The sequence below is a fragment of the Setaria viridis genome, chromosome 8, assembly GCF_005286985.2.
Source record: "Setaria viridis chromosome 8, Setaria_viridis_v4.0, whole genome shotgun sequence".
Taxonomy (NCBI): Eukaryota; Viridiplantae; Streptophyta; class Magnoliopsida; order Poales; family Poaceae; genus Setaria; species Setaria viridis.
The window spans coordinates 24,726,002-24,741,970 of record NC_048270.2 but is presented as its reverse complement, the minus strand read 5'-3'; the positions used below and the strand labels follow the sequence as shown (position 1 = coordinate 24,741,970).

Below are 15,969 nucleotides of genomic sequence, written 5' to 3'. Positions count from 1 at the left end.
CAATCTTTTCAAGCTCGCCAAGTTCCGTAAGGATACTGGAACATTTCCAACAAGGGAGTCATGTGCCAGTTCTATGATTTCTAAGCCCCGGCAGTTACCCAGAGTAGTTGGTATTTCTCCAGATAGCTTGTTTGACGACAATTCCAGCTCCATGAGTTGTTTAGCATTGCCAACCTCAGGCGGCAACATGCCATCAAGCTTGTTAAAAGATAGTTGCAACTTATCAGTGAGGGCAGACTGAAAATCTCAGCTGGAACATTCCCCTGGAGGCTGTTGTTAGTGATGTTCAATCTTTGGAGGTTCTTCATCTTTCCAATGCTGGGAGGAAGGATCCCTTCTATCTTATTATCTTGAATATAGAGATGTAACAACTAAGAAAGATAACTGATGGAAAGCGGGATTGGTCCGGTGAAGCTGTTTGCTTCAAGGTACAATACCTGCAAATTCCCTAGCTTTCCAACCCACTCGGGAATCGCGCCCACATACTGATTATATTCAAGTGATAAAGCAATTAAGTTCTGGAGGTTTGCAATGCCGGAGGGGAACTGGCCAGATAACTTGTTTGTGCCAAGGTACAATATTTGGAGTTGAGAGGAGAGGTTAGCAATAGAGCTTGGCACACCCCCTCCTAAGTTATTCATAGAAAGTGCAATTGTTTGAAGTTTGCTGTAGTTGGCCCATGAGTCCATGAACTCCCAGCTCTCCATGTCAGATGCTTCAAGGCTGTTGGATTCAAGATTCAGGAAGGTGAGATCATGTAAACTGCCAAGAGAGCTTGGCACTCTACCACTGAAAAAGTTGCTGGAGAGCCCAATATCGACGAGGCTTGAAGCATTAGCTAGAGAAGCTGGGATAGGCCCCTCAAAATTGTTAGAGTCTAACCCAAGGTGCTGCAGTTTGGGGAGATGGCTGCCAAAATCAGAAGGTAACACTGCCTTGTCAAAATGATTCAGCTCCAGTCCAAGGTAAATCACAGAAGAAAGGTTGAGCAACGTTGGTGGCACCCTTCCTGACAGAAAGTTGGCTCCAAGACCCAAGTACGACACGTCAATGACCATTCCAAGTTCTTCAGGGATGCTTCCCTGAGGTCCCGTTTGGATCATTGGAATTGAATTCCATCCTAATAATCATAATTTAGACACAAATTAATTAAGCTAATATAATTGTATGTGGAATATAGTTGTATATTATAGTTGGTGATATGGGAGAGATACTTGTATGCTGCACTTCTACTATAGAGAAGCGAGTCTAGGAGCGTGCTATAAGAATTGAATTCCATCTAATAACCATAATCTCTAGAATCAATTTCCATCTCCCACCCCATGAATTTAAGATAGGCTTATATCTAAACTTTGGAAAGTTGTGGAATGCCACATTCCAACATAAATTAGCCTACTCCATTAAATAGATTCCAATTCCTTGGACCCAAACGGGGCCTGAACGTAATTCTCTGAAAGAGAAAGTACATTCAGAGCTGTCATGTTACCAATAGAACGTGGAATGGACCCAGTAAGTTTATTCGCTGAAAGATTCAGAATCACAAACTTCAACAGAGAGCCAATAGTGTGAGGAATCCTCCCTTTTAGATGATTGGAGCGCAAGGATAAGATCTGGAGGTTAGAACAATCGGAGAGCTCATCAGGAATCCATCCTTGGAGTGAGTTATTGCTCAACGAAATCACCTCCAGCCGGCTTAGATGACCAAGTGAAGCAGGGATCTCACCACTGAAGCTGTTATTTGACAGGCGCAGAGCTCAGAGATGTGTAAGGTTTTCGAGGGACGGAGTAGCCCGTCAAGCGTTGATCAGTGAGGTCAAGCTGAGTGACACGCTGCGGATGCTTCCGGCTGCATGAGATGCCTTTCCACAAGCAGAAGTTACTGCTCACATTCCAGGAGGACAAAGATCCATGGGGATCGCTACAAGAGAGCTTGAAATCAAGTAGCGCAATGCGATCAGTTTGGTTCCCTTGCAACCACGAGCAGGTTGCATGAGGTAGCAGTAGCAGCAGCAGCAGAACAGGGAACACTGATGCATAGTTAGGGAACATTTGTGCTCAGTAGTTATCTGAAAAGAAGTGGCAATAAGAATTATATTCAGCAGTTTTTTGTGCAGTGAAAATGCCAGAATCTTAGTGTTGTTATGTGTAGAAACATGTGCAGAGCATCACCGCTCCACTGATGAAAGTTGCCCAACTAATGAAAGAGACTGCCAAAATTTGAGCAAATAAAATGCCCAGTGAGCAAAGCAAGTGCAAGGGGAAACATGAAACATGTCTGATCAGGAATATATATTTACAAAAAAATTATGGAACTTGTTGGATTCAAAGTGAACATTACAGAGAATATAATCGTATTAACATGGATGATCTGGGAGCAGGTATGCAAGTATGTTATGGTGCAAACATACTTTAATTGGTATTTTTACTTACTTTACAGATTAAATTGATATGAATAAATTGTCAGCTCAGGAAAATTTGCCTCTGCATTGAAAAAAAGAAGGGAAAACCATGGATCATGCTTGTTTCAGATCTGACGGATAACATGCATGGTGTAGGAAAGAAACAGAACGCATAATTCAGAAGTCGATATAAAGAAACAGGACAAACATAATTCAGAAGTCAATATAAAATAAGAATTTAATTTATACAAAGTAAGGCATCTGATATGAAGGAAGCTAAGTACCTCCCAGTTCAGCAATCACCAGACGCATATACTGCATTGGGTGTGCAAACTGGAAGCAGAGGACAGAAATGTCACCGCCGCAACCCCAATCCAACTTTCTATAGGCGCTCCGAAGCTCACTGCTTGCCGGTCCACGCAAATGTCCTCCACGTCTCCTCGTCCGCGATCTTCCACATCATGACATCCTCATCCTCTCCTCCTACTGCCGGCAGAAGTCAAGGTCTACGGCAAGTCTGAAATGTTGGGAAAAGAAACAAACGAGCAGCATCCTTCCTAGGAGTCACGGGAGCGAAAGCAGCCCACAACATGACGAAAACCCGGACCAAAGAAAGCTCTGGAAAACGCCAATTGAGTTCACTCCTTACCTGCAATTATTCTGACCATTGCAACCCGCGGATGATGACTTTGACTGTATACGCTTTTCTGGAACTCGCTTATCTAGCAAGCGGACTTACAAGATAGATTCTACAAAGACACAATAACCCATTCCAGGTTCAAAAAACTATACCGAATTCTTAAAACACTGCCCGCAGCACATGAAAGAACACTCCAAGGAAGCCATCCTCCCAACTCAAATGTCTAGAATCATCGCACGGTCACGAATTCACCAAACACAACAATTACATATCTAGAATAAAAAGGAGCAATCTATGCAAATGGATATGGTATCAAATGAAGATGGAATTGGCATATCCACGGTGCATGATCTACTTGCTAGCGATCCTGACAAGTGCGGCAGAAGACGGTACCCTGGGAGAGCTCACAGCTCGCACGCACGCTCGCCGTTGTGTGCCCAGTGAGCCTGGCCACGACCACCGGTGGAAGGAGCTGGTGGACTGACACTAGGAGGGCAGGGAGGACGCGAGGCAGCCAGGGAGGACGCGGGGAGGGAGGACGGAGCTAGCGGCGGCGGCGGGTGGGATCTGGCCAAGGAGTCGGTGGAGGGCGGGATTCGGTGCAGGGAGCCGGTGGAGGGCGGCGGCCGGAGCTGGCGGCGGGCGCAGGATCGATGGCGCGGGGGTGGACGACAGGTGTCGGTGGGGTGGGGGTATCCGGGGAAAAATCGTTCGCTTGCGGGAGAAGCACCCCCGAGGCCGCGTACACGAAAATCGGTCCGCTAGTTCTATCATGGATTGTGGGCTAAGTGGTTTGGGTGGTAACCGGGAAATAAGCTAGATGTTTGGATGGGCTTATGGCTTATTTCTACCGATAAGCGGGAAATAAGCGGATACAAACAGATCCTTTGTGTATGAAGATGCGGCCACTAGCTGCTAAGTAGTTGAAAACAAGAGGGGCGTGCTGCAGCAGTGCAATGAGATGTGTAGACACAGGTGACGCTGGTGCACAACTGTTTCTTGGCACTCCATGTTTGACTCCCAGTCAAAATATATCATTCTTTAGGTTGCATGAAAGGAACTGAACCTATTGAAAGCAAAGTAAAAAAAAAAGTGGACGCACACATGTGTACAACTAACATAAGGATGATTAGGCTGTAAAAGACATCAATCAAGACATAGAAAACGACCAAAAACACGGCAGAACGAATGACCAGAAGTGCAGCTGCGGGCATTAGAGGGCAAAGTAACAATATCTATTGAGATGCAACCAGCCTCAATATTTATTTGTTGCCCGCCTGGCAAATGCGTGCGCCAATTATTTCTTCCTTGACTAGCTGCACATCGAATGTCATCTAAGCCAAAGCTGCTTTGAAAAAGTTGTGCAACCAGTACGAAGAGTAGGGGACCGGGACCTCAAATCTTCATGGACCCCTATCTGTTTATCTGGAATGCTATTTTTTTTAACGAATGACCCACCTACATGTTTCATTGATATAGCAGAAAAATACAAGACTACAACCCTGGAAGGCTATAGGCAGGAAAAGAAAAAGAAAAGAAAAAACAACGAAAAAACTCACCCGGTTGGATTAGGACATCAACGCGGGTCACCACTCAACTCAAAAGCGGCCTCCCCACTCCCACTCTCCCTAGCGGTACCCACCAACAAAAACCCTCAAGTAGTCGCCGAAACTTCCTTGAGTGGCCCTACGTCGATAGGGAACCTGGCAGAAGCAGACTGCACCCCATCGAGGAGGCCGCCGCCATGCGGGACCCTCACCGAAGTTCCGCTACAGACACCACACTCCACCTGATAGAGTGATATGACCGGATCCGGACCTCTCGCAGGCTGCCTCGCAGCCGCCACCACGGTACACAATGCGCGGGGGCCTCGCCACATCCGCCGGACTCCATCTCGCTCTCGCGCAGGGGCCCCACCACGCCCGCCCCGGAACTCCACGTCACGGATCCGTTTCTTTTGTCGCTGTCGGTGTGGTAAGCAATGTTGCCCCGCTTCCTCAGATCTCCATCGAACAGCCGGGCCGCCACCGTAGGTCGACCTCTCCTCGCTGCTTTACTCACGCGCATAGCCTTCACCGCCACTTCAGCAAGCCCAGCGTGTCACTTGCACCATCTTCCGATGATGTATCGCACTGGGTGGCCCAGCTGAGCTGAGAAACCCACCACGGTCCGCTACAAGCCAAGTCGTCCCATGATGCTGTTGCTGCAAGCGCCGTCCTCGGATGCAGTCCCACGCCGCACTGACCATTGCCAAGCAACGCCAGCCACCGTGATCCGCTGGAAGCAACCAACCGACAACCGCACAACAACCTCTGGCCGCCACTATGACTATGATTGCCACCATGTGAGCTCGACAGCCCCCTTGGAGCTTGCCACACAACGGGATTGCCATCACCAGCTGTTGCCGCCTATGACCAGTGGATCCGCGATGCCATGCCGAGTTGGGTCTCTAGAGACAATGCCTCCAAGGAGGGCACGATGCCAGTGGTGCCACCGTCGCTCATCCAAGGTCTAGATAGGGTTTTCACCTGGAGGAACCCCGTGAAGGAGGGTTGTAGCTCTATCATGATGCCCCAACAAGGAAAACGACACCCTAGAATGCCGCCATCATCTGCACAAGCACGAAGGCCAGCGAGGGCTTTCGCCCAAAGCATCCCAATCCGTCGCTGCACGCTCTCAGCTTGGCACTCACAGACCACAACCACGACCGCTAAGCTAGGGCGGCGCCGCGCCTCTCCCCGTCTCATCCTGCGGCGCCTCCTCCACAACTCCTTGTTTGGTGGCTCCATCGCCTACACCTTCCTACCAACACTGGGTGTCCGCTGGCTGTGCTCCTCCTGACCACCGTGCTCTCTCCCGACCGCACTCCTCCCTGCCCGCACACTCCCCCCGGTGGCGCACCTCCTAGCGTCCCACGCCCTGCCACCGGGCATCGCTTGCAGCACCTACTCGATCACCCATCACCTCTGCGACGTCTATGCCAGAATGGTGGCCCAGTACATCACGCATCACCACCATGGTGCCACGAACGTACAAGCACCCTCCGGCCCCACCACCACGGCGGCGCCGCGCCGCCTGTCACATTGCCGGAGAGGGGGCTGGCCACCGCCGCGCACCGGCTCATTGCCTAGGGCTGCCGCCATATCTTCGACCGCGCCTGCCTCTGACCGCTGGATTGCGCACGGCCACCGTACCTGCCTGCTCGCTCCTACCGCCGCTGCAGTTGTGAGCGTGTGCCCTCCTCCGCGCTCCTGGGCTGCTGGTGCCGCCACCCGCCACTGTGCTTCGATGCCATGGCGCTCGGCCCTCCTAGCAGATCTCCAATGTGCGCTCCTACTCCACCGCTGAGGTCTACACCTGCGCGCGTCCAGGGGCTTGCCAGCGACCGCCGCGGCTGTGCCTGTGCTCGCTGTCGGGACGCTCCGTCCCGCCTGTCACAGCCCCGCAGGCTGCGGCCTCGGGTGCACCAGTCGCCTTGCGCCCCTGCCTCGTGTTGGAGGTATGCCCTAGAGGCAATCATAGAGATGATGATATTCCATTTGTATCCATAGGGTCACACACTTAAGGGGATGGAAGCCTAATTCGGATGTGATCCGAGTTGGATTAGGTTTAGAAGTACTAATGGGCCTCGGACCCAGAGGCCCATTAGGAACCTCTATAAATAGAGGGGTGGGGCACCCTAGGGTTTACACCTTTTTGGCGAAACACATCTGCCGCGCCTCCCACGCCCTCGCCTGTTACAACTCACGGACCTAGCAGTCTGGCTTGCGACGCTTCCTCCCTGCACGTGTGGATACCTTGGAGGTGTTGCGCTTGCAGCACTTGGACGAGCCGCCGACGAGCCACGACGAGCCACCGACGAACCACGACGAGCCAACGACGAGCCGCGGCACGAGGGCGATCTTGCTGCACGTGGACGAGTTGCTGAGGAGCTGCTGGACGTCGACGTGATCGACTACATGTTCGACTACGCTGATCGACTTCGTTGCATTGACGCGAATCTACATCTTCCGCATCAGTGCGTCGAGTGGTAATCCCGTCATCCTTATACGGTAGTTTTCCTGGTTTACGTGGTAGAAAATTTTTATTTTGCGCTAGTGTAGCTTACCTCGTATCCCTACACCTCGGGCATCACCGGCCATGCCAGAACCTCCGTGGGCGAGCTAGCCGCCGCGTGCACAGCCCCTTGCAGCTCCGGCTTGGCCTCAAATTGCCGCCACCGTCTCCTCTCCTTCCGCCGCTGCCTCCTCACGCCGCAAGCCACTCCTCGCGGATCCACCATTGGGGGCGCCGGATCCGGTCCCCTGGACACTGGATCTGCCAGCCGGGGTCGTCGCTGCCGCCACCATGGCCGGTGCCATCGTTGACCCGGGCGTCCATGGCCGGCTAGAGATGGCCCCACTGCCACCTTCCTCGCAAGCACACGGGCTTCCGGTGCCCTACTCCGGCGGTGGCAAGGTGGGGAGAAGGCTGGGAGGGTGGCGGCGGCGGCGGACGTCGGGGCGCTGTCTGAGTCGCCCCAGAGGAGGCGACGCGAGGGCCGTCCACTCTGCTTCCTAAGCACTTGGAATGCTATTTTGTTTCTCAGTGGATGGACCTTGACCCAAGAACAATATTTCGTGCAATGATGTATGGGCAAAAGGAAACAATATCGCTATTTATAAGTTATAGTAATTAAAATCAAGAAAAGGTAAGCAGTTGTCTCATGGACCACAATAATCTAAATTCCCATCGTGAATACACTACTGGAAATCTCAACATTAGTCCCGGGAAACCAATTAATAGTCTAATACGTCATAAAATTATTAGTTCGTTATCAATAATAAGTCACCCTTCACTAACAATGTAAAAGTTTACGAGTTTATCACATATTATAGTCGGGTTTAATCAGAGGAAAACATCTCATGGGGAGGGTTCAATTACAGCTGAAAACAGTTCCTTAACGAGCAAAAGAGCAACAAGGCATCGGCCAAGAGCATAACTGAAGAACCGCCTAGCCCTCTTTTCTCTACCATGTCTTGGACGGTTGTGACAGAAAGTCGATGTTCTTGTTGTGACACAGTCAAAAGATTGACGAGCCTGATGAACCGGATGTTGGTGCTCATGGGGGCTTCTATCTGGCTTCCAAAGCCAGATGTAGTTAACTGAGCTAGGCCCATCAACAACAAACCAATCGGCATTCTTCTTCCTTGAAGTGCCGACGTCTTCTTCCACCTCCAACGCCTCCCACCTCCACCTGCTCGTCCACCACCGCGGCAAGTGGCGGCTAGTCCACCGCCTGCCCACCATCCACCATTCCGACCAGCCCACATTCGGTCTTCCTCACCCCCCTCCCTACGCCGTGGTTTCCTTCTTCTCCGCACCCTCCTCCGCTGCCTTGGCTAGTGGAAGTGCGCCGTCCACCCACCATCCACCACTGCCCTTCCTACTCTGATTGTCCTCATCACCCCCGCCGCTGGCTCTTCCCATCGAATGTCTAGCCCTGGCGGCGTGGAGGCCATTGGAACCCTCCGGAAATAACGAACCCTAACCTAACCTCCGCCACCCACCGCCGGCCTTTACCATGACGCACGGCTGGTGGCAACCTCACCACCAAGCCACTCCCACCCAGCTTCCATCCCGACCTCAGACATTGGGACAGAACGCAACAGCGCGCGAGAGAGTAGTGGAGATAGAGAGAATGAGATCGTGTGGTCCACTAGGGCTACACGAGATCTCAAACAACGAAAGCTATATAGCTTTCTCCGGATGCTAATTGGCAGGACTAGCAGTCTCAGCTGGTTCCTCTCAATTTAGAGGGAGGAATGTCCCATGTCAAATGTCAGCCCAAGGGGGGCGACAAGACCCAACTCCACGTATGCTAATTGGCAGGACTTGCAGTCTCAGCCGGTTCCTCTTAATTAGGAGGGAGGAATGTCCCATGTCAAATGTGGGCCCAAAGGGGGTGACGAGGCCCAACTCCACGAACACGTACTATGGCTGGAGGGCCGCCGGCTTTCAACGGAACAACCCTTTCCTGGCCATTGGGCTTCATTTCTTCCTCTTCTCGTCATGCGATGTGCTGGACTGTGAATAGTGACCTGAAATCAAACACTGACATGAAACAGAGGATTGGGTAACCTGGAACAACTTCACTATTGCTTGTTTCTGCTCCCCTACTTCATCAAAAGGAAACTTAACCGAAGAAAACATCTCTAAAATAGGGCAAAAAATGTAGCGTTCCGAAAACAGCTGAAAAAAGTTTCTAAATAGGCAGCGAACTATTTTAGAGCCTTTTGGTGGAACGTGTTCACCCGAGTTCAATTCCTCAACTAGGCATGGGTGCTCCATTTTCCTAGATTTATTAAGGATTTAATGGGTGCTATTTTTTCATTGTCAACAGTGATGCTCCAGTCTCTTGGAGGTGCTCATAGAGATAGAGTTACATGCATGTGTTCAAGGGTAGGTGTACATGCGTATATAGTCAGTACTGTGTTTTGCAAAAAAATAAATCCCAAGTGGGCAAAATGATTATTTGCAGTCTTCTAGCATCAGCAGCAACATACCCGCAAAGAGCAGAACTGAATTATTAACTATCCCCTTTCTTATGAACATTGAGGCGAGGTGTCTAAGTTTTCTATATCCACTCTCGACCATTGAAGAATTTATCCGCGTGTGCAACCTAAATAACTTCGAAGATGATTTCTTTGCCATTGGTAACAATAGGGTCTCCTGGCAGAACTGCTATTTTCACCCTTCAACTATTACAAAAGTCTAATTTCCAACCCACAACTAAAAACCGAACAATTAGGGTCATCTGACTAAAAAACCGGGCAAATTTAGAATTTTAGTGGTTTTGAGGGTGTTTTTCATTTTCTAGAAATTTTAAAAGTTTTGGTTTAATAAAAAAATCAAAACTAATTCATTTCAAATCCAAAAAAATATGAATTTGGTACATAAAGTTTTCTAAAAATGTAGGCTATTTGTCTATACTCTTTTTGGAGTTGTTACATGTTATTTGTTACTATTCCTAGTGTTTTATTGCTCGTAATAAAATACAAGGAACATGACCAAATAAGATTTAAATAATGCCAAAAAGGACACTGGTAGATAGGTTACATTTTCAGTATTTTTTTGCACAAATTTGATATTTTTTATTTGAAATGAATTAGTTATGTATTTTTTAATTAAACCTAACCTTTTTAAATTTCTAGAAAATGCAAAACCACACAAAGGGTCAAATTTGCCCGGTTTTGATGGTTGGATGTCCCTTTCTATCCGATTTTCTAGTTGCATGTTGAAGTTCAGACTTCCGCGATATTTGGAGGGTGAAAATAGGATTTTTTCCAAAATTTAAGATGTCAAATTGTATTGACAAATACAAAAATAGCATGTTCATAGAAAATAAGAGGTTTTTAGAGATTTGGAACTCAAACAAGGCCCCAGTGTCACTGCATATATACATTAAGAGATTTTTCACAGTCCTCGTAAGGTACTAAAATTATAATTAGTAGTAACTCTTGGTACCTCTCCAATCATGGCAAAAACAGAGCTCAAAAATAAATTTCATGCCATTTTGTTGGAGGTTCTTTGATTAGGATGAGTAGATAACTAGATATTGATTTTACTGAAAAATAAATAGAAAATGAAAGTGAAACTGCCAGTTTTTTCCAAGGCAATTAATAGAATAACAACTGCCACAAAAATTCTTCAAATAAACATTTTAACGAAGTTATTACCATTTTATTTGGAAAATAACACTTAAATGCCATTACGAATGCATCAAGAGATGATGTACCTATTGGCTGCGCTGGAAACCAGGAAACGGTTCTTCTGGTAGGTTGGGGCAGTCCTCGACATGTATGATTCTGGGACGTTGTTGCAAGCCTCCAGGCATGTGCTGCAGCAGAGGACAGCCTGATAACTGCACAATTCGAAGAGAAGGTAGGTTCTCCAACCAATCTGGCAACGTCTTCAGTTTGCTGCAGTTGTCAATCCTCAAGATTCTGATGGATGAAAGATGCTGCAAACCCTGTGGGAGGCATGTCAGCTCGTCGCACCCGCATATCTCCAGCTTGGTGAGCTTACCAAGATCCCGCAGGCCCTCGCATTGTGAATAAGCTAGCAGCTCTTCACCGAAGGAAATCGATATATGCTCCAGGGTCTTGGCTACACCTCGCAAGGCTCCTTTCAGGCCGTACAGCATCTTGTTATTCATCCAAAGTTCCAACTTCTCAAGTGATGGGAGCTCCATGTGCAATGCTCTCAGTTTTGGGCATTGGATGATTACCAATTCTCTGAGGCGGGGAAACATGCCCGGGCGGTGCTCCTGTTCCCAGATTTCAAGGTTATGCATGTATGAGAAAACTAACTTCTCCAATGAGGGAAATCTGCCTTTATGGCCATAGAAATTATCCTTGACGCTGCAGATTGTTTCAGCCCCACTTATCTCAGCAATCTTCAGAGATGGTAGTAGCCCCAGTGGAGGCAATACTTTTTCACATGACCTCAGATTAATCAGCCTGATCTCCACAAGAGACACCAGATATGGTTTAGTCACGACCATCCAAGAAGGAAGGTACTTTCCTTCATATCCAACAATCTCCAATGCTTTCAAGCGTCGGTGAGGCTGAAGAGATTCAAGTACGGCATAAGCTGGTATTGTATCGTTCGAATAATCATCCATGTTCCACTGCAATGTCAACGACTCAAGATTTGTTTTGTAATTCAATCTTGCAAATCTTGCATCTAAAGGATCAATAACCTTTTCAAGACTTTGCAGACTGAGGCCATGGAGGTTTGTCAATGATTCCAACTCTGACATTGGATTTCCATCGGCGTAGGAAACAATGTAGCCCAATAACATTTGAAGCCTTTTCAGTTGGCCTATCCCTCGTGGCAGCTGAGTGAGCGATGAGCACTCAATAACGTTTAGGTGCTCAAGCTTCTTCATTTTGCTCAAGTCCTGAGGCAATTCGACCAGGTTGCAACAGCCTTCAAGTTCCAACTTTTGTAGGACGGAAAGCTTGGTCACGTTAGGATGCAGCTTCCGGAGCTTGTCACAATACGAGAGTATGAGTGTTTGAAGAGACACCAACCTGGCGATTGAGCTGGGGAGATTGTCAATATCTGTCAGCGAAAGGTTGAGATATCTCATGTTGTACTTGTACGTCTCCACAAACTTTGTAGGAAGCGTCCTGATCTTAGTAGCTCTGAAATTCAACGCCTGTACGCGAAGACATGAATTCAAAAACTCTTGGGGAATCTCTGAGATCTCACATCGAGGCTGGTCGGGTGTGCACATTGCTCCTTCTTGAATTAGTATCAGTGCTCCCAATTCTTCGCACTTGAACAAACTTGTAGGAAACGATGCTGTCAGTGGGTTAACAATTAGCGATGCACGTCGAAGAGAAGTAAGACTCTGGGATGCAGCTTTAGTGGCAAGCTGAGTTGCCTGGTCAGCTCTGACAACTGAACTAGTTTTCATATCCATGAACTGTGCAAAGATGTGCAGCACCTTGTGCATCCTGTACATACACTTGTCCCCGTACTCATGCTCTTGCAACGGGTAGAAGCACTCATCAAGGAGCTGCTGCAGAAACCCTTTCTGTTGCGCTTTGGCTACCGCGGGCGGTATGTAGCTCTGCGCCGCCAAGAGATCAGACAACTCCTCGACATCGTAGTCGTAGCCTGAAGGGAACATGGAGCAATACAAGAGGCAGCTCCGCATGTCGGACGGGAGATGTTGGTAGCCGGCGGCAGCGCTCTCCAAGACTGCATTCCCATCAGGCAGATCACCAGAGTGCCCCAGAAATTGCTGCCAGAACCTATCGTGTGGCAGTTCGTCGATGCACCACAGCACCTCTCGCCAGAAGTAAATGCCCGGATGTCGGACGCTGGAATCCGTAGTATCCCCCAGAAATCCTTGCCAGAACTTGTCGCCCTGCGGCTGGCAAAAACGTGCACCTGCATACTGCAATAGCAATGGCACGCCGCTGCATCTATCGGCAATCTTGGTACCTGCTTCTCTGAAGAGCTCACCGGGCCAATCGCCACAGTACGCGGCGGCCCATTCATCCACGAACGAGGAGGAGAATTCCGGCTCCAGAGACTGCAGATAGAAGGGCTTGTTTGTGCAGGAGGCTTCTGTGATGGTGCCGGCAAGCTTGGCTGCGACGTCACGAGTCCGGGTGGTGACGACCACCGCGCCATTCCAAGGCAGGGACCTCATCAGGGCACCTATCTCCAACCATTTTCCTTCCTTGTCGCTCCACATATCATCCAGGACGATCAGGTAGTCCCGTCCCCTCAGCGAGCGGCTGATGCGGCTCGCCATGACCTCCGGAGTATAGTTGTACTGGACATGGGCGGCTACCTCTGGAGAGATGAGCAGAATCAGCGTCGTCTCGAGGAAGAATTTCCGCGTGACTGGCACCGCGAGCCGCACGCCGAACTTGCGCTTCACCCTGTCGTCGCGCAGCAGGGCCCTGGCGAGGGCGGTCTTGCCAACGCCGGGACCCCCGACAATGGGCATCACCAGCAGCCCGTCGGAGCGGGTTCGATCGGCGAGCAAGACGCTCACCATCTTCTCCAACAGGTCCGATCTTCCCACCATGGATGCTGTCGCTGGGACTGGGAGGGCGTCTCTGTTCGGAGGAGCCGGGAGGCCAGGGCCGTAGGAGGGCCTGTCCACGTAGGATGCCAGTGATCTGAACCTGTCCAAGAACAGGCCCAGATCACGGAGGGCGGACGAGCGGGAGAAGCGGCGACAAAACAGGACAGCAGTCACCTGATGCCATCCCTCTGCTCTTATCCGCGTGTGCAGCAATGTGTCCAGCAGCTCACGCAGGGGAGCGGCCTGAGACTGGATGAAGAGCATGAGCCTCTGGTTCCCCCCCCTGGAGACGGTGCCGTTGCTGTGGATGACGGAGACGGCTGAACGCAGCTCTGCGAGCAGGGTGCCCGCCCCAAGCAGCCGGAGCTGCTCATCCATGCGCTCCGAGCGCAGCAACTCCACCACTCTTTCCAGATCTGCTCCTGCCATGCCACTCTCTGGATCTCTCCGATCTTCAATTCAATCGACTGCTCTTGTCCACAACTCCACAAGTGGACTGCGAGAGCGAGAGTGACCCTCTGTTCCACCAGCCCGTGCTAAAGTTAGGTAGACCAGTCGCAGGGCCCACTGCGCCAAGAAAAAATAAAGCCGGTAGACCAAGTCATGAGTATTGAGTAGTCTCTACTCTCTGGCACGAGACCGGTTTGGTAACAAATCATTCCATCCTGATTTTAAACCTAATTAGTTTATTTGGTTCGAACACCGGAATAATCTAATACTCTCTGTTAGATATTCAGGCGGATACATTTTAATTCCGAAATTAACTATGTAAAAGATAAAGTTGAATAGTGATCTTGGATAACAAGGCATGTGTATGTTTTCATGTTCAAACCATTATTAACCGTGAACAGAAATAAAAACAAGAACCGTTCAAAAACTAACCAGAGATAGGGCCAGTGCCAGAGACACTGGATGTATCCTTTCCAGGCATTGAGTATAAGCTATTCGATGTAATCGTACTTAGTCGATGTATGAAGATTGCGTTCGGGGAATCTTCCCTAACCGCCATTGAAATGTCGGTAACTGGTGACATGTGGCGGCTGGAGGCGAGCGGGGCTACCCTGGGTTCGGCCGACCCAAGCTAACCGCCATAGACAACACTGCCCTGTGGGTCCATGCTTGGGTACGGGGTGTTCCACGACGAATCTAGTCAGTTTCCTCCCGTTTGTGGGCTCATGGATCCGTGTGCTTGCTGCTGATTGGTTGAGAGTGTGTTTCCTTGCTCTTGAGGTGTGTTTTCTCCTTTAATAGACCTGCGTACAAATATTCACCAACATTGTGGAATTCATTAGTAATAACTCCTACCACTACTGCTGATGATTATCGTTTATGTGTTTATGCAGGAGTTAACGGTATAGATTTAGCACTTAAGAGCCGCCAACAAATACTTCATAGCCATGCAGAACCAATATGGATGTGTATCAGTATTGGCCTGACACGAATACATAGATACATCATTTTTTTTTTGCAAAAGTTAAGGGCACAAAGGCATATCAGAGTATCGAATACGGATACGTGGATACATAATACAGGTCATGTTTTAAGTATCGGGGTAACAAAGCTTCATAGTATCCACCTATTAAGCTAGCAAGGATCCTCTTTAACTACTAATGTAGAATTAAGTACTTTAAACTTTCTATAACATTAAATATGAGCCTTGATGTATATCTAATTGAGATAATATGGGCGTACACTCTTTTTGTCCAAAAATATAGTTAGTTTTAAATTTCTTGTAAGTCTTAAGTTAAATCAAATTTATACGAAAATATATTTTTATGATTTACTTATTTTATGTGTCTTCTTCTTTGTCAAATTTTATGTACTTTGAATTATAAAAACCTAAATGTAGCTATTTTAGATGATTGTATTATATCAGTAATACATCCCTCTTATACATACTATATAGTTAGTCTTATCTAAAAACACATTATTTAATTATAAAGGTGTTGATTTTTCAAATGAAACAGACTAGTTATCAATTTCTATTTTGGAACAGTCTGAAATTTCTATGATGGCCCCCACGTCCGCTACTTTATTATATATGCACTATGCAGACAGAGAGACCACGGGAGACCTGCCAGACAGAGACGACAAGAGCTGAAGATTAGAACATAGACATCAAGATTCTCTGCTGTAGTGACGTTTTCTTCTATTTCTTTCCGCTGTTTTGTCATCGCAGTGTTTTCTACAATATATTTTTGGGCCATGTTAACTACTGCTCTCAAAAGGCGTGTCCGTAGTCGAGCACTTCTTCCTGCACCGCCCCTTCGCAGATCAATGCTGGAATGCCATTCAACTACACATTGATTCAATTTTGTCACTATTTGAAACTCTTG

At 48.5% G+C, this 15,969-nt stretch overlaps 2 protein-coding genes across 2 annotated transcripts; both read right to left on the bottom strand.

Moving 5' to 3' along the window:
• Window positions 1-371: 371 nt before the first annotated feature.
• On the bottom strand, window positions 372-1,058 carry LOC117834405 (uncharacterized). Its single transcript, XM_034713996.1, has one exon. The coding sequence runs from the start codon at window positions 1,056-1,058 to the stop codon at window positions 372-374; it is 687 nt and encodes a 228-aa protein (XP_034569887.1).
• A 7,613-nt stretch (window positions 1,059-8,671) lies between these two features.
• On the bottom strand, window positions 8,672-14,142 carry LOC117833692 (putative disease resistance protein RGA1). Its single transcript, XM_034713286.2, has 2 exons — window positions 10,817-14,142; window positions 8,672-9,119 (listed from the first exon to the last, which is right to left on the bottom strand). Exon 1 carries the CDS (start codon window positions 14,060-14,062, stop codon window positions 10,817-10,819), a length of 3,246 nt encoding a protein of 1,081 aa, XP_034569177.1. The 5' UTR covers window positions 14,063-14,142; the 3' UTR covers window positions 8,672-9,119.
• Between the last annotated feature and the right edge of the window lie 1,827 nt (window positions 14,143-15,969).

Coding starts and splice junctions, on each gene's coding strand:
- LOC117833692 (XM_034713286.2), bottom strand. CDS start 14,062: ATGGCAGGAGCAGATCTGGAAAGAGTGGTGGAGTTGCTGCGCTCGGAG.
- LOC117834405 (XM_034713996.1), bottom strand. CDS start 1,058: ATGGTCATTGACGTGTCGTACTTGGGTCTTGGAGCCAACTTTCTGTCA.